Below are 23194 nucleotides of genomic sequence, written 5' to 3'. Positions count from 1 at the left end.
ACCTGGCTGCTAGAGCCATCGGGGAGCCAGGTCTTTGAGAGCAATAGCTCACCCGTGTCTCGGGACTTGGTGCCAATTCCTTAAATACACCTTTTCGTTCTCTGCTGCAAACTTCTGCTCATGTTTTGTTTTGGTTTGGACACAACCCCTGGTGTCAGCGGTAATGCTACGAATTTACATTAATTAAGATAGTGATACTGACATAAGACTACACAGAGAGATAGATGAATAGAATTAACACTACAGAAAAAAATCCTTATAAAGTCAATTGATTTTCAACAATTTGGTTGGGAAATAACCTTTCCAATAAATGGTGTGGGACAACTGGATATCTACGTGCAAAAGAATGAAGCTGGGGGGTGGCCGGTTAGCTCAGTTGGTTAGAGCGTGGTGCTGGTAACACCAAGGTTTCCATTTTGATCCCCACATGTGCCACTGTGAGATGGGCCCTCCTTAAAAAAAAAAAAAATTAAGCTGGACACCTATCTAACAAAATACACAAAAATTAACTTAAAATGGTCACAAACCTAAATATAAGAGTTAAAAGTAAAAAAACTCTTGGAAGGAAACAGGAGTAAACATCATGAACTTCAATTAGGCAATGGTTTCTCAGATATGACACCAAAAGCACAAGCAATAAAAGAAACAAAATACATACATTGGTCTTATTCAAAATTTAAAACTTGTGCTACAAATGACACCAATAAAAAGTGCAAAGTCAATCCACAGAATGGGAGGAACTATTTCCATATTGTGTGTCTGGTAAGAGAAGAGTTGGTTCCACAACTCTGAACAACTTGACCTTAAGTGGGTGACTTTCACATCACAGTCTGTGTGAATGCTGCCTCAACAAAGCTTTTGAACAAAAGACCTACTATCTGAAGACAGACAGTGCTGACGGCTGCAAACGAGGCGAACCAGGCAAACGTAGTGAATGCCACTGAATGCTTCAATGGGATTAGAATGGTCACTTGACATGTACTTCACCACATAGAATGTAGAAACGCTAGTCGCAGTAAATTATTTGGGGGCATTGGAGTCTTGTGCATTAGCTTGGCGTACTTCTGTTAATATACTGCTTTTGACAAGTAAAGCGAACCGTGTTGTAGGGCAGGGGATCCTGCCGACTTCACCATGTGTCATGCAGGGTGTCCTGCGGGGTCTCTGGTCCCGCTCCCCACATAAGAACGCAGGATATGGTGAGGCCAAACAGGAACACCCACGGAGCCATAGGTAGGGCAGTCACACCACTCTACTCTCGCTGGCGGCTGGGTTGGAGACACAGGGACCAGGAGCCACACAATTCTCACCCCTCACTGCGCCGCTTGCAGGCTCAGCCACCATCTTCTTGCTAGCCCCCATTTGCTGCTAGCCTAGCCACGGCAGTTATATTAGTGGCCAATGGCTCACTGGTTACAGCTGACGGCCGTTTGATCACAGTCGATGGCCATTTACTACCTGAGCCAGCACCTTTCTATGTGAGGCCGAGAGCCTGGAAACTGCTTTTTGGGGCTCTGTCCCCACACGTGTTTATGTCTGGAACGGGTGAGCGCCAAAACGACTACTCTGGGGCCTCCGCGTGGGAGTGAAGGGGACACGCCCCGCCGCAGAGGTGCCCACCTCTCGGGGCGGCCCCACCACCGCCCGCGGTCCTCTCCGTCCGCCGCCGCCTCCGCGGGGCTCATGGAGTCCTCTCAGTTCAGCGCCGCCTCCCGCCGGTCGCGGGGATGTCGCGGGGAAGCCCGGGCTCTCTGACGCTCTCACCGGACAGACAACAGGTCTCACAACCCACCGCAGCCATCCCTCGCAGCAAAACTCGCTGCAACCACCAGAACCCAGCGCGAGGCCTCCCAGCTGCGGACACGCGCACGCACGACGGGCACGCACGGCGGACGCACGCTCGGCAGACACGCGCACGTGCACGTCAGGGCACGTTAGTGCGCGTCCGCGCCGGGGGTGACCGCTTCGCGGGAGGTGCGTGTGAGCCGAGGTGCAGGGAGCGGGATTCCGCGGGAAGTGGGTTCGGCGGGGATCGGGGCCCGACGGGGAGTTGGGCTGGGCGTGTGGGCCGGGCCGGGCCGGGCGGAGAGCGGGGCCCGGCGTGGGATCGGGGCCCGGCGGGGAGCGGGGTCCTGGTCTGTGGGGAGCGGCGCGGCAGCCCCCGCCAGCGCCGCGCGCTGTGGCTGAGGCGGAAGAAGCTCGTCCACCGAGTTCCTCTCGCGCAGGGGCCAGTTCAGTCGCCAGGATGTCGTACATGCTCCCGCACTTGCACAACGGCTGGCAGGTGGATCAGGCCATCCTTTCGGAAGAAGACCGAGTGGTCGTCATTCGGTTTGGACACGATTGGGACCCCACGTGCATGAAAATGGACGAGGTTCTGTACAGCATAGCGGAAAAGGTAACGCAGCCCCATAGCTTCACGTTGCGATCCACCGTCCGCTTTGCCAGTTGGCGGGAAAATTTTAAAGTGAGGTTAAAAACTGCATTCTATGTTTATTCTTAAGGCCTTAATTTCTAATGTGCGGCACAGCCTCCAAATAAAGGGAAGACGCAGGATTAACACACGGACAGATTTTTACCTTGTGAGGTGAGGATGTGCTCCCTGAAATCGTACGTAATAGCACATGTCTTTTTCTGGGAAAAGTTTCCATACATTTTCAAATTTTAAAGAGGTTCGTGATCCCTCTCCTGAAATAAGTTAATAAATCCTAGGGATAGGATATTTTCAGACTATACATCTGTAGCACCATGAACAAAACACATTTGCAGACTTTGGCAAGGGCGTTGGAGCTTATTTTAAATAGCTTAGTTTAAAAGGATTGTCCTTTTTGGGGGACTGTGTTTATTTGTTGAATTTATAAAGCAGAACTCTTATGTTAATAGCATAATAAATCCTGTTCTTTTTCTTTTTGTCGTTTTTCTTTTCTTTACCCCACCATGCTCTTTGTAAGTCACTAGATTTATAGCTTAGAGTGATTTAAATGAAGGGCCTGGTAGAAGAAAGTAGAATTGTGCTTTGTTACAGCTAGTTTTCCTAATTTTTAATATTAGTACACTGGTTTGTCTGTGGCACTTATGGGATGACAATAAAAGTGCAATTGTAGGGCACTATTGTATAACCAGACATGTAATTCTTTTGTTTATAATTTCCTTGTGGCGATTTTAAGTTAGCTTTGATTTGTATTTTTGCAATTGTTGCAAGAGGACAAAAGGCAAATATATTGGGGTTTTCATGAAATAATTAACTTATTAATATTCTATAAATGATTTGAGAGGACATTCATTTTAATGAACAGTAAAAGTGGAAACACTGAAGACATCTTTCATGGGAATAGGAGATGCTAAAATAAGCTGGGTTAAAATAACACCTTTGAGTGAATAGTATCAGATGTAAGGATATATTTTGAATTTAAGAAAGGAAAAGCTATCTGACCTGCCATTGCTAATTTTTACTGTCTCATGTTTGGTAGAAGAGTGAGGTGTGGGTGGTGCGTTGTGCAGCTTCCATGTCAGTCGTCATAGGTACCACTGGCACTACTTACCAAAGGGCATAATAGTGATTCTGAATCTGTAGGTCTGGGGTGAGGTCCCGAAACTGTGTCATTAAGAAGTTCCCTTGGGAACTGTGATGTGACTCTCAGAAACCCCTCAACAGAGGTCAGGGTTATCATAGGAGTGCTGCGTCTGTCAGCGATCCCCTCCTCTTCCTCTTGGACACCAAGACATTGAGGAGCTTGAGGAGGTGCCTGGGGAGCTCTGGAGAGGGCTGTTGGCTTACACTAGGGGGCCTCCCAGTTGGGGTCAGAGGTCATGAGTCAGGTGGTACCAGGGAGTCATTTATTCATTGTTCAAGCTGTAGAGGTCAAGGGCAGCTACTGCTGACTTCAGTGAAGACGACCAAGCACTTCTCCAATAAGCAAATCATTAGCTTGTTGACTTTGAAATAACTCAGGGTGTGTGTTCTCGATTCTGCCTCACAGGTGGCGGCATAACCTCCAGGTGATGTCCGATCCTGCTGCCCTCAGCACGAGGCCAGGATGGCTGGAGACCTGAGGGTTGGTTGGCTCTTCCTGTCTGAGCAAAACTCAGCAAGATGCTCTTAGCTAGGAGGCATATTTTGTGAGTTAACGTAAGTGTTCAGGGACTTTCACCAGAGTTGTTCTTTCCTAATTCCTTTCTGTCAGTTACAGACTGAGGTTACAGCCGTGTCAGTAGTAAACACATTCTTTTTTTTGTTTTGTTTTGAACCTGTTGATCAGGACAGTTTTAATTGGGCTCACTTTGAATATTTTTGTTTGGTCTTGAAGTTTCTCTTTTTCTTTTGTCCAAAAATTTGGGTTTTTATTTTAATAAACTTTTAATACTGTATTATAATATGCAGTTCAAAGTGCAAACTTGAAGTGCATTCCAAGACTATTAATGTTTTATTTTCTTCTTAGTATAAGGGCAAAATAAGACTATAATTCTGGAAGCTCTCTCTGGAGAAGCTCAACAGGAATTTTTGAAATCGAAGGCTTTAGTGTAAAGAACAATTTAACTCTGTTTAAAAATCTCCCTCTGCAGAAATGGCAGACAATGGGGGATCCTCCTCACCTTGTCACGAGCCCTGTTTGGATATCCCAGCTGTTCTGAAGTGAGTAAAAGTTCAGTGTTGAGGCCGAACCTGATGTTTCTCCTGGAATGTGGTGTATTGAACCTGACCTGCCAGGGCTGGCTGGACTCATTTGAGCTGTCCTGAGACGGAGGTTGCTTCCAGACTTAACAGATGTCTGGAGGTTGGTGGAGTGATAGAAACAAATAAAGCCTGTTTAGCAGCTTTTTTTATGCACAGCTTCGAAGAGACTCTGTTTCTTGCACCCCTGAGCTGTCTTGCCATTTGGCAGGAGCACAGTTTGTCACAGCTCTATGTCACCTAAGTCCCATAATGGGTAAGAATAAGTGAGACATTTCATTTTTGTGTGTTAAAAAGCCCAGACGAATAGTTTAAAACATTCAGAACCTAAACAATGTCAACTCAGGATCGTACATTCTAATCAAGGTGCATATAAGGCAAATATGTGTGTGGAACTCTAGGAATGACGTAGGATTGGTCTTAGTTAGCATCACGTGAAGTAAGTCAACCAGTAGGAGGTGCTTCTCAGTCCATGAGGAGTCTGACAAGGATCGGCAGAATGTGCATGGTTTGGGTCCACTGTGCTTTTGTGTCTTTGGATCTAAGAACTTTGCAGCTAGTGGCAAGCTGTGAGGGGCAGGATGGAGCGGTGGTTAAGGCACAGACCAAGCTGGATTCTGCCACTGACTACCTGTGTGACCTTAAATAATTGTCCCTGTGACGCATGTTACTCATCGGAGGGAGGGGTACCAGTGCCTAACTCACAGGGCAGCGCTAAGAGTAGAATTCATATAAAGGCTTCTAGAACACTTCTTATCACAGAGCAAGTAGTCTATTTGGTAATCATTAGCTACAATTATTAATACTCTCACATCACAAGATTTGCAAGAGTTACTCTAGGTAGAGCTAATCAGGGCATGTAGTAGTTTTAGAAAATAGTTACCATGCAGTTTTTTTAATTTAATGAATTGAATTTTATTTAATGAAATGAATTACCTACAAACGTAATAATTAGCTCTTGAAGACTACCCAGTGCCAACTGACAGCCCAGGACATTTTTTCTGGCATATCGGGTGGATTCTTCGCTGGTGGAGGAGCTCTCTACAAAGGTGGGCTGGTGGTTGGCATCACGTGCCGGCCTGTCTTAGTGGTCTGCATGAATCACCTGACTTGGAGACAATTTGGTGGCATGCAGAGAGATTGCTGGATAGCTGAATCACTGACTTGCTGAAGAAAAAGAACGTGTGCTTATGAATATGCAGACAACAGGATTGGAAAGGATATTCACTATTGTAGGTGATCAAAAGAGTGTGTACGTTAAAAACAACTTGATAATAGAATGAAAGTTCTACATGTGGTTTTTGGTTTAAAAAATACTATTCAACCACCAGTTAGGACTACTGCAAAGACAGTAGGCAATGTGTATTTTAAATATGAAAGCCTTATGCAGATAAGCTTAAAGTGCCATTTAAAAAGATGACTCCCATGCATTAATGGGCAAAGAACTTGAAAAAAAGAAATTCCAGTGGTTCAGTAAGCTTCAAAGAAATGAACGTTAAAACAGTGCTCTGTCGTTTTTTCAGGTACATCGAAGAGAAAATGGTATTTAATTGTTGGGGTGTGGTGAAAGTTGTATAATCAGAGGGGAGTAAAACTGGTACCATCCTTTTGGGAGGCGCCCTGGAATTATATGAAAAGCCTTATGAACAGTCACCTTTCTCAGTCACCTGCCCTTAGGGAGGCAAAGTTTTATGCTCCATGACACCATTGCTATGATTCACAGCGAAATGAGAGGCAAGCACAGCGCCCGGTGACAGTGCCCAATGCTGACCCAGTTTCTGAGCACTAATGCCAGTCACAGCGCCAGGACAACCCCCTACGTTGTCCTGCACAAGTCCTGTGCAGGCACTACCAGCCATCTGTCTTGGAAATAGGGCTTTAGCCTGGGAATGTCCACCCCACCGAGTGGACTATTACTTGGCCATGAAAAAGGATTTCCTAAGAGCTTTACGGAATAACGTGGGGAAACGTTTGCTAGTGATGTCAGCTGGAGAAGAGCAGCGTATACAGTGTCCTCACAGCAAGCAGGTGGGGAAAGGGAACTTTCCCCACTTTTCACTTTAACACACTCATACTGCTGATTAATTTTGCCTGTCTTACGTTTTGTAAACTACATATATTTGTTTGAAAAGTACTGGGCTGGATACAAAGGAGTCATTTTCCATTTCATTTCTATATTTTCCAAGTGAACATTTTCTTAAAGGGAGAACAGATATCTAACTTAATTTCAGTTTTATGTAAAAAAAATACACAGGGGTTTTAGTTCACTGCAGGTTCGTTCATGGATGTGACATGTTTAGGAGAAACAGTTCAGGCCTTGTGGGAGGCTTCATGTCGGTCCTCACAGCCCACGCTGGAGGAAGCTCTGACCAATGGCAGCTTCTCCAGAGGAAAGAATCGGGGAGGGGTCAGAGTTAGAGGAAGGCCAGTTGGTTCTGTATTGGCGCGTCCGCATATAGCTGCCCAGAGGAGATAAGGGCCGTGGAAGGTGGTGGCCCCACCTTCACACCAGAAAAAATGAGAAAGAAGATACTAAAACATTTGCAGCAGTTGTCTCTGTGTTGCGATTTTATTTAGAGTTTTCTAAATCTTTGATGAACTTGCAATTAAAGAAAAAAATTAAAGAAAATTTTATATACAATATTATTTTGGGGGTACTAGTCTGTTAGTATTTACAAGAGTTCAAACCTAAGCGAGTGAGGGATGTATGGGTGATCTGTAAAGGCATTCTTTAAAGCACGTGATTAAGGAGCTGTCTAAGTGCAAGTTGCACAAGGTCACGTAGATTCGCATGAATAATGTATCGACATTTTCTGCAGGGCTCGTGTAACTAGCTGTTCTGAAAAATGTTCAAGTGAGGTGTGAACAGCCAGTTCAGGGTCCTCGCGTGTTGTTTCCCTGTGTATTACCTTGGAGAGTTGGCAAATTCTTGTGTTATACACAGATTGTTGTTTTTGTTTTTGACTATGCTTTTACAGAATGAAAAATTCATTGATTTTAGGTTTTCCTTTTTTTTTTCCCAATCTTTACTTTTAGGTTAAAAATTTTGCAGTTATTTATCTTGTCGATATTACAGAAGTACCTGACTTCAACAAAATGTATGAATTATACGACCCGTGTACTGTCATGTTTTTCTTCAGGTATGTCTTCTTAAAGTTATTTAAATTGAAATTGTTGGCCTGGAAATTTAATATAATCAAGATATCTTTAGATTCTTTTATTTAGAAGGAAGTCAGTTACGTAGTCATATCACATACAGATTGTATCACCAGACCATCAGTGTTATCTTTTAAATAATTTTCAGAGTAACAGTTCCAATTTTAGCATTTTCTTAGTAAGAAATTACCTTTTTGAAATAACTGAAAGAAATCTACCTGAAGTGAATTAAATAGCAGACAGTCTTACTGACATTTAAGATACCTTTAAATGTAATCTATTGATGAAAATGTTTGTTTTAAAGTAACTCGCTTTTAAAATATGATATCAGTAACTCTGTTTATCACCCTTCTGTGCTACCCAAAAGGAAAACCTGTACTTAATTTCTTTGCTTATAAGTACAAGGTTATTTTATCAGCTACAGCGTTCTATTGCAGACTCTCGTCAATCAGTTACTGGCATGAAGAATAGAACTTCCCTAGTTGCCTTACATTAATTTGTATCCATGACTTACGGGCTTTGAGTCAAAGGAAAACATGGGGGTGGATACTGGCCAGTACATTAGCGTCGGGTGCAGATGGCATATACGCTTGGTGGAACTTATGTAATAAAGTTAAGTAACATCATGAGTAAAAAGATAATTCTGTTGTGGAGGTTTAATATGCAAAGAAATCACTATTTGACATTGTTACGCTTGTCAAAATTCTGTGCTGTTACCACAGACAGAATCAGTGAACAGCAGCACTGGCGATAGACGACTCACTGAAGGCCGAGCCTTACTAGTAGCGGAGGAAGTTCGGGTGGCCTGCACGGGGAGTGTGCTAGCTTTACGGTCCGTGTGACCAACTAGCCCGGGCAGGCTCAGTGGGTGTCAGGGTCTCCATGTCACAAGGCCTGGGCTGGCGGTCCAGGAGGAAGCCACTGGGCTCACTCAGGTTGTTGGCTGAATCCACTGGCTGGAGGTCGTGGGTCTGAGGCCTCGTCCTCGCTGGCTGTCGCTGGGGCTCCTCTCTGCTCCTAGAGGCCCCTCCATCTTTGAAGCCCTCGGTGGCAGGTTGAGTTCTTTTCACAGTTTCCAACTTCCTATTCTGCTTTTAGAAGGCTTGTGTGATTAGATTACCTCCTTACTTTAAAGTCGATTGATTAGTAACCTTAGGGACATCTGCAGGATCCCTGTGAAGTGTAATGGAACAGTCTCACCATGTCACAGTCTCAGAGGTTAAGATGGGAAATCCTGGGGTTTATTTTAGAGTTTTACCTACTGCAGACTGCCCTCTGCCACCCATGTGCAGAATCAATATGGACCCACAAGCACAGCTCCCGGACCCCCCTCCTTACCTGTGTTCCCAATTCTCCCAGCTTGCAGTGTGGGGCAGGCATGGGAAACAGGTCTGGGTTCAGGAGGGGCTGGAGGGTAAGCGGTCTGGTGCCAGGCTGGGCTCCTGGCCGACGCCCGCCCCCAGAGGGTTCTAACCTGGTTTTCCTGCCTTCTTCATGAAAGGTGTTTGCAGCTGGGTCATTTCTCAGCCTGCTTCCTGCCAGCAGCATTTGGGGTTTCATCAGTTCCTTTCACTGTATCCTCTGTCCTCTCAGCCCGAGCTGGCAGTATTTCTGTCCTGGGCATCAAGGACGCCCGCTGTGTGACAGTGGCTTCCTGGGGAACATGCATGATGCACACATTTCCTCTGACTGAATGGCCTGTCTGACAGGTCTGTTGTAGGTTTTAGCAGAAGGTCGTGTGGCCTCTTCCTTTTCTCTGTGCCACATGTCCAGCAGCCATTTGTGGATTTCAGCATCTTTTGCTATCTGGAGAGTCTGAGAATTTATTCTTTTTCTGTTACATTTTGTAAACCAGCTTGTTTCTCATTTTACTATAAGCAACAAGAAGAAACCAGGTGGCATCCTCAAAACTTCGCTTGATATTTCCTCAGCTAAATGTTCGAGTTTATCACTTACGACTCCTGCTTTCCACCAGTTGCAGGACGGCATCACTGACACTCTACCACCATTAAGGACCCCTTCCTCCATTCCCCCTGACGCGTTCCCCACTTCCTCCAGAGCCGTCATCGGTGGTGGTCTCAGAGCCGAGGCTGCCACTAACAGGCTGTTCACGGCAGTCGGGCCTTTTTCTTCGTGCTCCTCCTACTCTTCCCCTATCCCTCAGGGGGGATTTGTGAGGTCTGTCCAGGGTCCTGCCCCCACTGCACATGGCCAGCCAAGAGCAGGAGGTGCTATGACGGGGACGGGTTGGGGTGGGTGTGGCCGGGCTGTGTGTCTTGGTTTGGGGGCTGGGGCTGCACTCATGAAAAGGTGGAAACCTCCTGTCTGCGACCCCCAATTCTAAGACAAGCAGTGTCAGCATGCCAGTTAACTTGTCCACCGGTGTGTACGCTGAGTCCTGCCAGGTTTTATGGTCCAGTGCTGGGACATTAAGTCAGATAAGACAGGGTTCCTGCTGTCGCAGAACTTCATCCGATGGACTCAGCGGAATCTGTCAGCCCAGGGAAGCAGGGAGAGGGCAAAGGACATGTAGTTACAGACAAGACACCGGGCCAGACTGGGGGGTGAGCCACATGTAAGCACTCCCCCAGAGGCAGAGGTACAGGCGGCATGCTGTGTGGGGACCTGCAGGAAGGTGGGCTGACATGCGTGATGGGCTGCAGCAGGTGTAAAAGCACAGGGGTGAGGCAGGTCCCTGGGTCCTGGCCAGTGTGAGGACTTGGAAGCTTGTCCTGGGGGTAAAGGTTTGCAGCAGAAGTGACATCAAGTTTGTCTGTTGACGCTTGCTCTGGCTGAGAGGAGGCCACAGTGGGGGCTTCAGGAGGCAGCGCTTGCTGTGGGATGGTGGACCAAAATCACGTGTCTGAATTTGTGCCGTGAAGACTTCAGGCAATAAAATCATCTCCAACAACCCAGGAAGATTAGTGCACAGGCCCAAGGGTTCATACCTTCATTCTATAAAGTGCACCTGTGAAAATTAGCTCCTGTGAAGAATCGTCTGCTTCCTGAACAGACATACTATCCTATTCACAACCAGTAATTTCACTATTAGTAGGACTTTTAATAAAACTTACATTCAGTACTCACAAGAGCATCATGAAAAACTCATACGTTGCTTTTTTCAGGTAAATGAGTGCAACCCCCTAGGAAACAATTTGGCTTTCCAGGCGACTAACCCTGGAGTTTCATTGTAGGATACTTGTCCTACATATAGAAAGGCTGGTGGACAGTCCATTGAGTGTTTTTTAAAATAGTATTTAGGCTCTTTTCTAGTCTCCCAAATCATGGTGTAGCCTCTTGATTGTGTGTGTCCTTGTCTCAAATGATTTTTTGAAGGTTTTACATGTACTCTTTACTCCTTCAATGATGTCCTGTTTGAAGGGCACCAGTGCTGTCACCAGGCCTCAGTTAGGAGTTGGTTTTGAAAGAACTCCACATTCCATCACTGGGTGATCACTGGCCTCTGCACTCCTTTGGGGTGATCCCCGACAGGATGGGGGTCCACTGTCCAGTTCCTAATGCTCTGTGTGGCTGTGCACTGGCTAAGCCAGCGTCCCCACACTAATTAGGGGAATCAGGCATCCCTTTCTGTGGCTCTGCCTGGCCGTTGTTTGCTGAGTGTGTCAGATTCGGAGATGAGACGACTTACTGTTTGTGGTTGAAGGAACCATCAGGAAGTGGCAAGTCCAAGTCTGAGGTGGGGATGGCCGGTTAGCTCAGTTGGTTAGAGCATGGTGCTAATAACACCAAGGTTGCCGGTTTGATCCCCACTTGGGCCACTGTGAGCTGCACCCTCCTTTAAAAAGGGGGAGGGGGAAAAATAGACCCAAGTCTGAGGTGATTTCTGATAGGTGCTCGTGACAGTGGGGACACGTAGGCTCTCCGTGCCTGTTGACCCTGTTTTCTCTTTGTAGGAACAAGCACATCATGATCGACCTGGGGACCGGAAACAACAACAAGATCAACTGGGCCATGGAAGACAAGCAGGAGATGATCGACATCATCGAGACTGTTTACCGAGGCGCCAGGAAGGGCCGCGGCCTGGTCGTGTCTCCCAAGGACTACTCCACGAAGTACAGATACTAGGCTTTCGTCCCAACAGGTACTGAGCTTGCCCAGGCCGAGTGTGGGTGTTGTAGAGTCAGTTCCACGTGGGACTGTTCTGAACTATTTAAAGGGTTTGAAGAACAGGAAGCCCACGGGGCTGGGGGGCCTTTGCAGTATGGGGCTCAGAGCCTCAACTTGGAGTCATCCTGGCCACTGTATTTTTACACTAGCAAATATCTGTAAATATTACGCTGAAGTAAAGAACATACTTGTCGATGGGAATAATGCTAATCATGTATTTCTCAAGAACCTAGATGTACAGATTACTGATTGGGAGTCGAAACTCAACTCTTACTGTGACCATTGGAGTCACGTTCAGGCATGTGTCCTGTGGGCCGTTCTGTTTTGCACACATGGCAGTGGGACTCTGAGTTTCCTGGGGCTGCTGTAACAAATACCACCGCCTGGGTGCCTTAGCAGAATCTGTCCCACAGGCCTGGACACAGGAAGTCCGAGCCAGGCGTGTGTTCCCTGCCCGTCTTCCAGTTCCTGTAGGTGTCTGGCAGCTTCAGCAGCTTCGGCGCTGGCATGTGGACGCCTCTCCTTCACGTGGCCTTTCGCTGTGGGTCTGTCCAGATTTCCCCTCTAGTAAGGACCCAGTCGTTGGATGACGGCCACTCGACTCCAATGTGACCTCATCTTAACCAATTACATCTGCAGCAGCCCCATCTCCAAGTAAGCTCACATTCTGAGGTCATGGGGTTAGGACCCCAACATGCCAATTTGGGGGACTGCACAATTCAACCCAAAACAGAATCCAAAGGCTTGAATTCAGAAAGAATATACACATAAGGAAAAATGTTTCATTCTTCTGGTTGTAAAAACAGTGTAATAAAATAATGATTTTTGGAGCCTTTTAAATGTAAAGAGTAAAAGCTGTTCCTCATTCCTAAGAGTGTGTCTGTTCTCTGTATACAGTGTGCTTCATGCAGTAGTTTCCTTATCAATCTCAGGTTTCTCTTCTGAATCTAGCCCTGCAGCAGGGCGGTGGCTCTGGGGGTCTTCAGAGCACATCTCTGCACAGATGGTGCAGAGCGTGTGTGCGAGGCTCAGGATGGGGGCACACACCTGGTTCCAGAGCCCGCCTCTGCCGCCTACTCAGAACCTCGGGCAAGTGGCCTCCTGGAGCTCCATCTTCGGAGTGAAGGGGTGATAGTCACCGGACAGAAAGTCTGAGATGTTCCGAATTAACTCAACAGCAGCCAAAGTGAGAGCAAGAGACAAGAGTAGGTGACCCATTCATAGCTGGGCCTGCTGACAGAAGACCACTCCCATTCCGAATGTGTGTGTTGGAGCTTTGAATCAACCCCCAGCTGTCTAGCCGCTGACCGCTGGACATCACTGCATCCTGTGTACACATGGACGTCCTGGACGTTGTCTGGAACTAATTAGTCTAAAATGTTTCTTCCAGACTGCATCGATCACAGGGCTGCCCCTTGTTTCTCCCCCACCCCTTATCTGTAGCCAGTGTAAGTTCTTTCAAAACAACTTCTTCCTTCGCCAAAACAATGTATAAAAGCGCCCCCCAACTCCAGGACTGCAGGTATGCTTGTCTTTTCCCCCAGCCCCACTGCTCTGCTGGTGGTTTAGACTACATGCCCCAGGACCTGGTCTGTTTCTGGCTACCCTGTGGCTCAATAAAGCCTCTTTTAAAAAAAACTTTTTAGCCAGGAGAGTTTTTTAGTTCAGCAATAGTGTCTGCTGTGATTGACATGTGTCCGGACCACTCAGAACAGTACGTGGTGGACTCTGGTGTGAACGTGCTCACTGCCCTGGTCACCTTGATTGGTCGTCTTTGACATATGAGGCGTACTTCCCAAAGATTGAAACCAACAAATACAAATGAGGGTGTGGTTTTAAATGGATTTAAAATTCAAATGCATATCTGCAGTTTGATCTCATTTTAAAATTTTGTAAATTTTCGCGTTTACAAATGAGATACCAACACGTGAGGACCAGTGGCAAAATCAGCTTGACCTCAAGTCCCTGGCATATAATAGTCAATGTTATGCTTCTGACATTTCTTCAAGATAAATGCCAATAACCATATGAAAAGAGTGTCATTGTCATTATCACCAAGGAAATGCAAGTCAAAATCAGGAGATGTGACACAGGAGGGTGTGCATAGACTCAGGCAGGGACCTGGAGAAGCTGGAGCCCTGACTGCTGGTGGGAAGGGAAAACACTGCAGTCAATTTGGGAATCAGCTTCACTGTTCCTGCAAAAGTAAAACAGTTTCCATGTGACCCAGTCATGTCATTCGTAGGTACATGCCATGTCAAGAGAACTGAACACGCACGTCCACACAAACACTTGGACACGAACACGTATGTCAGCATTAAAAGACCTCAAATCGGTGAACAACCGACCAACATGTCCGTCAGCTGCTGAAAGAAAACAAAATATGCTCCATCCATACTACGGAATATTATCCAGTCTGAAGAAATGAGGCTACAACATAATGAAGCTTGAAAACACGAGAGTGTGTGAGAGAAGCTAGTCACCACATACAGTATGATTCCACTGACGTGAAGTGTCCAGAACAGGCACGTCCATAGAGACAAAGCAGATGAGTGGTTGCTTCAGACGGGGGCAGGGAGGCAAGGAGGTGATAGCTACTGGGTACAGGATTTCTTCTTGAAATTGATCGTGATGATGGTTGTACATATCAGTGACTGTACCAAAAACCACTGACTTGCAAGCTTTAATTGGATGAATTGTGTGGCATATGAATTACATCTCTTACTGATGACGCTTTATTAGCTGTTAAAAAAAAAATACACTCCACATTTGTAAATTGAATTCATACTGTAAATTTGCTGTATCAATAAGTTGTAGTAAGTTCCTTCACATCTGACTTGAATAAGTGTCTTTTCACTGGTGCTTTGTAGTTGAATATATTGCAGCTCATAGCCTGCAATATAGATGAATTTATTATGAGTCGGTCTCCTCATTCCAAGTTTACCTCTCATTATAATGTGGCTGCTGTCCGCCTCACCCTGAACTAAGTGATTCACAAGCCATTTACCCAAACCCGTCGACCCGCCTGCGGGGCAGATAGTTTGCAGAGAAGGAAACAGGCTTAGGTTGCACAGCTGGTTGCAGAGGGCATGAACCGCAGCCTAGGCCAGCTCAGTACTGTCCTGTGTCACTTTAAGTTGGCATTACCTAGTGGCCACGTCTGTGGATACCGCAGCTCTGAGCCCTGCAGGATCTGTCTCCCGTCCTTCCCAGGATGGCTTTTAGGCCAAGTCCAGGAAGGAGTCCTTCCCCTGAGAGAGGCAACAGGAGGTAGAGAGCACATCCAGGAAACCAGTAAGTGACCCAGTACCCCAGAGACCCGGCACACACCGGAGGCGCAGGTGCGTTCATCGGAGCGTTATTTGGAAATGTTACTCGAATGGAAAGTAGGTAATTTAGAGGGTGACACACGCAGCAGACGAGTGGCCTGCTGCTGGGGAAGGATACTGGGTGTATCCTACAGGCCGCTTTCAGACATTCAAAACAAGGAGCCCACACATTACAACCCCCAGCAACAGCGTGTGCAGTGGGGCTGGGCTCCTGAGCCCTGCAGGAAGGAGGTGACATCCACAGGGTCCAAGCATCCACGCCCACAACCACCCTAAAACAGCCTCACTGGTGTTTCCAAAACCCACACCCAGTCAGGTGTCTCAGGTTGATCAGCTAACGGACAGGTGTACTTATGGCCTCACCAGGTGTCTTACCTTGAAGCTCAGGTGCTAACTGGGAAAGACTGAAGTCAAAAATCAGAATGGAGACCTTGGGAGGGCTTGCTTTATGTGGATGCCATCTTGAATAGTGTTTCCTGCAGCGTTTTTTGAATGGCTTTGAGAAAGCACCGGATCCTAGCGTTCTTGTGGCATTTTTATATTTATCATCAAAAGCTAAGCAGAGAACACTGACGGTGCCCTAGTGGGACTGCTGCTGTGCAGGCTCAGGTGGGTGACACGCTGTCTCCTAGTCACTGCAGTTAGACCCAGTCCTCCCTCTGGCCCTGAGTCTCCTTGTTCAGTAAAGGGATTGAGCTCACTCATCTTTATGGGCAAAAAGCATCATGTGAAAGACTGCAGAATGTCCTGAAACTTCAAATTTTTCATTCAAAAAAAAATGCGTAGCTCCTGTGCCCTAGGGATAGTGCCAGCACTGGTACACAATGGCTAGCAGAATCCATCCAGTGGCACTTTATGGGGACAATTGATCACATACAGGCATGACTGTGACAGTTGGCAAGTAGAGTGCTGTGACATCGTACAGGAAGAGTGACCAGACGTCGACCCAGGGAAGGGCTCTGCGGAAACTATTTTCAAGCTGAGATCAGATATAAAAAGAGGTAACTGGGTGGGCGTGGGGCCCCCTTCCAGAAGGGGCCCTGTGGGGACACAGCCCCGGTGGGGGAGCGGGTGGGGCTGGGCGCAGTTGGGGGAGGAGTCGTACAGCGCAGGGTGGCTGTGCCTGGGGGGCGGGGAGCGAGGTGTAGTTCTGAAAACATTTTTCTGGGCCCAGCTTAGAAGGGCTAAAAGGAGATTTGGGGAGAGTTAAACGTCTGTGGGGCTAGATCAGGCAAGAGACCAGGGTTGTAAAGAAAGGAAGTCACGTGTGAGAATTTAAGATTTCAGACAACTGCACCCAGAACTTCTGCATTACACATTCAACTCCTTACTAAACTTTTCCTAAGTTTCATAACTTGCGTTAGACGAGTTTTAAGTTACAGGTATATAAATATAGTATTTGATATTGAAGTAACTCCATTTTATTTAAGTATTCTATGAACAATCCGCTTTCTATTGAAGCATATTAATGTACTTTAGAGTAGAAGGAAAGTTTAAACAAATGTAAATATATTACTTCCCCTCTATTCCTATGGAAACATCCTGATTTAAATACATGTAAAGGGTGGGGGGGGGCGGGGGGCAGAGCAATCATTTATAAAAATGTCAGAAAGATATTGAAACAGGTATGGTTTCATACAATGTCAAATAATCTCTTCAAAGGTTTCAGGGAATAATTGAAATGTTAAATGTCAGCCTATAAAAGGGGATCAGCTTGGAACTTGCTCTAGAAAGAAATTAGCATATTTTTGACAGTATCAATGTTTTCATTTTAATACAAACTTTCTTCTCTACTTCTTAAAAATCCTGGATTTTAAACTGTTCTATGTGTTCATGACAACTCAGATCTATTTGGTTTTCTTCAATTCAAATATACCAGGGGTGCCAAAAAATTGTGTACAAGTGGACACCTTGGTCAACCTTGCTCAAGCAGTAGTTTGCCGTCATCAGAAGTGTCTGGACAGGGCCGGCCCGGTGGCTCAGGCGGTTAGAGCTCCGTGCTCCTAACTCCGAAGGCTGCCGCTTCGATTCCCACATGGGCCAGTGGGCTCTCGACCACAAGGTTGCCAGTTCGATTCTCTGAATCCCACAAGGGATGGTGGGCTCCGCCCCCTGCAACTAAGATTGAACAGGCACCTTGAGCTGAGCTGCCGCTGAGCTGCCGCTGAGCTCCCGGATGGCTCAGTTGGTTGGAGCGCGTCCTCTCAACCACAAGGTTGCTGGTTCGTCTCCCACCAGGGATGGTGGGCTGCGCCCCCTGCAACTAGCAACTGGCAACTGGACCTGGAGCTGAGCTGCGCCCTCCACAACTACGATTGAAAGGACAACAACTTGACTTGGAAAAAAGTCCTGGAAGTACACACTGTTCCCCAATAAAGTCCTGTTCCCCTTCCCCAATAAAATCTCTAAAAAAAAAAAAAAAAAAAAAAATACCCCCACGCTTACTGATCACAATCTCTGGCCTAGCATTTTTTCCAAGTTACTGACATCCCTGCTCCTGGGTTGATGACCACAAAGGAGAGAGCCACATCACCTGAGGGAAGGCTCCATGCGGACCCCCATAACCATCACGTGGCGTCTGAAGGAATGCCCAGATTTTCTCTTAAATATCCCAGGCTGGTCTGAGAATGTTAAGGCAGTTTTTGAAGGTGTTAAACCGGTGCTCTGATAATAAACGCTTATTCTACTACCCAACTCCTGTGTCTATCTATTGGCTAAGTGGCGCAGGCAGCACGAGCCCCAATCTCGACTGGCCTCCAATTTCACTATCATGATTTTAAATCACCAAGAATATTGAATTTAAATGATGTAATTAAAAAACTTTGGATGACGAAAGACATACATCACTGTTGGGAGTATAAGATGACACTTCCTTTCTTAGATGCATTTTGCTAAATGTTCTTGACCTACTCTGAGCCTAATGAACTGTCATACTCTGAGCCTAATGAACTGTGTGGAGAGAATTCATGGATGAGAATGTTCATTATAGATTATTTATAATAGAATAAAGTGGGAAATGACTCAGTGTCCAAGGAATATTGAAGGGAATGGTTAAATTATTAGACATACGAGTGGCCAGTTGGCACAGTGGTTAGAGCGCAGTGCTCATAACACCAAGGTCGCTGGTTTGATTCCCACATGGGCCAGTAAGCTGCACCCTCCACAACTAGATTGAAAACAACATGACTTGGAGTTGAGCTGCAACCCCCAACTAGATTGAAAAACAATGACTTGACATAGAGCTTATGAGGTCCTGGGAAAAAAACACTGTTCCCCAATATTACCCAATAAAAATTATTTAAAAAATTTTTAGACATACGATAGACTCTCAGTCATAAAAAAGTGTGTATGAAATTTTCATCTAGGAAAAAAATTTATGATGCGAAAAGAACAGTATATTAGATTCTAAACAATATGCAGAGAAAAATGTTGACAGTGGTTAATTCTAAATTATGTAATTATGGTTGACTTTGACTTTTGAATGAAGAGTATGATTTGTTTTATATTGCAGGAATAATGTTATTTTTTTACAATGAGAGCCTATAACTGACCCCATTTTTAGGTGATCGAGTTTATTTTACTCTGGCTTGGAGAGAGGGGAGTTGGACAGTTATTAGACAACATTTCTACATAACCTACAAAGACCTGATTGCTAATAACTACCTCCACAGCGTGGGACTGTGAAGGTGACCCCGGAAGTAAACATGGAGCTCCTGGGTCACCTGCCTTCCTGGTTTTCATTTGGTTTGGAGAACAGTGCTGTCAAGATGTTAAATTGGACAGATTAAAGAGAGTCTTCCCCAAAACTGTGCAACTGGAAATGTGGAGTTGGAATGCAGTCATTTAAAAAGCAACTTCTATCAGAAAACCGCTTATGATCTTTTTAAAAAAGATCTTTGCAGAATTTAATTCAGAAAGAGATTTCGACCTCATAGAGCTTGTGCTTTTCCTCCATGATTTATGAGAATTAGGTGTGCATGGAAACACACTGCCATTTTAACAGCTACCGGGTTTCCTCCAAAATAAGACCCAACCGGAAAATAAGCCGTAGCATCATTTTTCAGGATGGCGTTCCCTGAACCTAAGCCCTAAGGCATCTTTTGGAGCAAACTTAATGTAAGACCAGGTCTTATTTTTGGGGAAACACAGTATGTCTTCAGTGGTTAATTGCCTTTTAGATTACACTCTTACGACATTGCCTTTGTTCTTTTTTTTAACTTTTAAAAAAATTTATTTTAAGTGTTGTTTTCCAGGACCCATCAGCTCCAAGTCAAATAGTTGTTTCAATCTAGTTGTGGAGGGCGCAGCTCACAGTGGCCCATGTGGGGATCGAACCTGCAAGCTTGTTAAGGGCATTATGCTCTAACCAACTGAGCTAACCAGCTGCTCCACATTGCCTTTGTTTTTTCAGCTGTTCAGTTTATTAAAATGAATTTTTAATTAAATGCTAAACATCAGAACTCAGGTCATGTAGATTATTATTCAAAAAGTACACTTTTTATTTTATCACATTTTCAAGTGACTGATCTGCTGTCTTCAGTTCTATAAGAAAAAAATTGGAAAAGAGGTAATGATTGACTTATATACCGATTACTGCACAGTTAAGTAAAGTGGAATCCAAGCTTTCAATAATTGTACTATGTTTCCTGTAATTACTAAAACGTTTTTGTATAGGAAAAATTCAGTATATAGAAAAACAAATGTTTTATGATTTTCATTTCAGTCAGATGGAGTTGACGTGGACTCAAGATCAAGGTGAGTGAACAGTGAGCTTCGTGTCAACATCGCATCAGCTGACTAATGTCACCGGCGATGGGAGAGCACACTGGGTGACAACATGGTTGTCTATGCTGAACTAAACGCGGGAAAGGGGTTACAGGTATGGCTTAATGCGGAGACTGACAAAGTGCCACGCCTTTCAGAATATAGAGCAGTACTTTTAACTGTTGATGTCATGGACCCTCCTCCCACAAATAGACACACAAGGCTAGGGGGCTAGCCGAATCCCCTGAAATCCAGGCACAAGCCTGACCTAGCATCACCCACAGGCACACACTTAAACTTAGACCTTTCTTTTAATTTAAAAGATATTAACAGCCTATAAAAACACTTTCAGATATCTGAACTTCTCCCATGCTGCTTTAAATAATGGCTGTATCTGCATCAAAAAAGTGAGGTTTTGATACCGTTAAATTTGACGCCTAATATTTCGTGGATTTTGACCAAAATTAAAACAGCCAGATGGAGTATGGGTTGGGCGATAAAGGGAAGGGACTTACTGCACCGACATCCCATGCCTGGCAGTGTGCCGAGACCCGGCCCACTCGTTCCTGCCCTCAGGCCCTGGCTTATCACCAACCAGTCCTCAGAGGGTGGCGGCCATAGTGCCTAGGGAGGACAGAAGGGCAAGTGGGCCCTGCCTCATACAGCCTGGGTAGGGGAAGTGGTATTTTCCCCCTTGGGACAGAATTTCAGAGTGCCGGCCCCTGTGTTTTCCAGCTTGTGTGTAGCAGGACACAGGGTACGGTTGTCTTTTTTACTGGAATACCAGATGCAGGTGTTTATATGTCTCTGGTAGGTGCACCTGCTCCGATTTACCAGAATAAATATGGATAATTGGCCAGCTGACTTAGGGTAACAATTGTCAAAGAAATAGGAAAACAAAGACATCTAATCGTTCACCTAAAGCACATTCATACAGTCAGAATATCATGCCGGTAAAAAAAGAATACGTGTCTTAAGTTTGTATATCCATATACGTTACATGGACATGAATCCAGCCTGAGACCTGAAGCTAAGTATTTATTTGCATGTTTAAGATTAAGTGCAAAATTCCACTGGAAAAAAGATGCTTGCTTTGTCGGGGGGCCGGTGGGACCCTCCAGATCACTCTCCAACGCACAAGTGTCTTCTTTAAATGGTTCCATGAACATGTTGTCTCAAACAGAAAGTGCTAATTATAATCCCCAGTCTCTAACTCATCATGGTTTGTGTTTTGACTAAAGACTAATTTGAAGGGTAGGGTTAAAAAGTTCTTCAATAAAATCCAATTTTTAAATAATAGTTTTTTCATTTAAATGTGCACTTTTGAAGGTTGGTGTATTTGGAAAAGAGTATTTGAGAAGGACTTTCATCATTCCTAAAGTTTCCATGTAGCACAGAGGCCGTGATTCCGCGGTGGACAAACATGGGATTGCATTCTCCAAGATGAAAGAGTCACAAACTCTGCAGAAAGTGAGCTTCTCTGTTTCCTAATAAGAATGGCGGACAGCCTTACCGCTTGCTCATTACCAGAAGTGTTGGTCCCAGCTTGCGCCATTGAGTCACTGACATTCTTCTGTAAGTCCCCGATTTGAGTCCCCATTTCTTCCAGTTCCACATTAAGGACAGCTGCACATGGAGTGCAGAGTTGCTCGCCAGAAAGCCCCAAGGGCCCTGCTTCAAATCATGCCTGCTCATCTTGGGTCCTGACCCAAGGCCCCAGCAGTTCGACTTGCGACATGAGGGAGTCAGGTGTTCAGGAGACCGTGGCACAAACTAACACCTGAAGGTCCACAAATGCTTCCCTCAGGTTTTTGTAGTGTCTTTAACCTTTGAACTGTGAGCTCAGTTCTGAAAACTTGGCTCCTCTTGGCTGGACACAGATTCAGGGGTGAAAGGTACTGTGGTATGTTTATGTCTTTAACCAAACTCTAACGATTATGTAAATACAATGGAAATGAACTCAGCTTAATTTTATCATTTTTGAGAATCTATTTTTCCCTGTGAGAACCCATCTACAGAACCAGAAATTCCAAGTTAATGGTTAATACTTTGCACATAGCTTTCAAGGAATGAATTTAATTGTGTGACGTGACGTGAGCTCAAGTCGTAGGGCAGAGTGACTCTGCCCTTGTCTGGATTTGCTCAAACGATACAAACATTCTCTCCTAATTCGGTTTGGACTCATGTCTTAACAAAACAGTGAACTGCTCAAGTTATAAAAGAAAACACAATAAAGGTGGGGAGAACCATGTACAGCTCCCTATGTTGGAGAACTTCCATGTCACGTCTGTGGGTTTCTGAATGCCCAGATTTATTTAGGGCTTGATGGAAAAGTACCATTGGGTGATACCGTACAGTGTGTCCTTGTATTTATCCTTGCCATACAAAATGCCCTGCACTGCCAGTCAAGCAGGAAGCAATTACCTGTGACTAGTAATTAATACATCAGGATGCCACGTAAAGGCACATATGGAAACACCAGGAAATCCTAGGTCAACAATTATCCACTAAAAAGACATTCCAGGATGATTTACCAGTCCAAAAGCATCACAGTATTTGCTAGGAGATAGAAAAGGGTATTTCTGGGGCTTAATGTTGCAGTCAGAGCTTGAAAATGTTCTTGAAGTTCCTGGAATAGATTTTCACCCTGAAAAAAATGAACTGTAAGACAACTGAATATTTACTCTCGATGTGGGGCTTTTTGAGCATCATGGACTAGAACCATCCATTTATACAGATTTCTGACAAGGTGCCAAGACTTCCATTCAGAAGATAAGGGGAGCCTTTTTTCTTTCTTTCCTTTTTAATATGTAGAACAAGGTAAGCATGTATTTGAATTTTTTGTTAACCCTAGATCTCATATTAAGGAAAGCCTTCTCCACCAGCAGGGCTGGGACAATGAGAGGGCCAAATGCATAACTGACTACAGAAGCAGTCCTGGCCCTTACCTCACAGCACACAGCCACCAACTCAGACTGACCAGAGCCTCACAGAAGCTGTAGAACTAGCGAATGTCTTAGGTAACGAGCAGAAATTTTCTTAACCTTGAGTTCCTCAGAGCGTTCTCCGTGGGGCCGACACAGAGCTCACGGAAGGGTGGGCCTCTGCCCCCTGGCCCTGGGGGACTCATTAGCTGGGAGGCCTG

General features: G+C 45.4%; 2 protein-coding genes across 10 annotated transcripts in view; one reads left to right on the top strand and one right to left on the bottom strand.

The window, feature by feature from the left end:
• The window catches only part of LOC117038693 (probable 2-ketogluconate reductase), a 13023-nt gene extending 11286 nt beyond the window's left edge, over positions 1-1737 (bottom strand). Inside the window, exon 1 of the mRNA XM_033135595.1 lies at positions 1621-1737. The gene's annotated coding sequence lies outside the window, so the exon portion shown is untranslated. The remainder of the gene's footprint in view (positions 1-1620) is intronic.
• On the top strand, positions 1698-23194 carry TXNL4A (thioredoxin like 4A). 9 transcript variants are annotated; one of them, XM_033135593.1, is made up of 6 exons: positions 1837-1974; positions 2226-2398; positions 3981-4129; positions 4564-4633; positions 7709-7812; positions 11743-12900. In XM_033135593.1, the coding sequence occupies exons 5-6, from the start codon at positions 7769-7771 to the stop codon at positions 11912-11914; spliced, it is 216 nt and encodes a 71-aa protein (XP_032991484.1). In that variant the 5' UTR covers positions 1837-1974; positions 2226-2398; positions 3981-4129; positions 4564-4633; positions 7709-7768; the 3' UTR covers positions 11915-12900. The 9 variants fall into 9 exon arrangements, with proteins under 9 accessions (XP_032991482.1, XP_032991484.1, XP_032991485.1 ...); XM_033135594.1 differs by lacking the exon at positions 4564-4633; XM_033135587.1 differs by lacking the exons at positions 3981-4129; positions 4564-4633 and adding an exon at positions 20009-23194 and having other exon boundaries at positions 1926-2016; positions 11743-11930.

The sequence above is a fragment of the Rhinolophus ferrumequinum genome, chromosome 19 (genome assembly GCF_004115265.2).
Source record: "Rhinolophus ferrumequinum isolate MPI-CBG mRhiFer1 chromosome 19, mRhiFer1_v1.p, whole genome shotgun sequence".
Classification (NCBI taxonomy): Eukaryota; Metazoa; Chordata; class Mammalia; order Chiroptera; family Rhinolophidae; genus Rhinolophus; species Rhinolophus ferrumequinum.
This window is presented reverse-complemented; position numbering and strand designations above follow the sequence as displayed.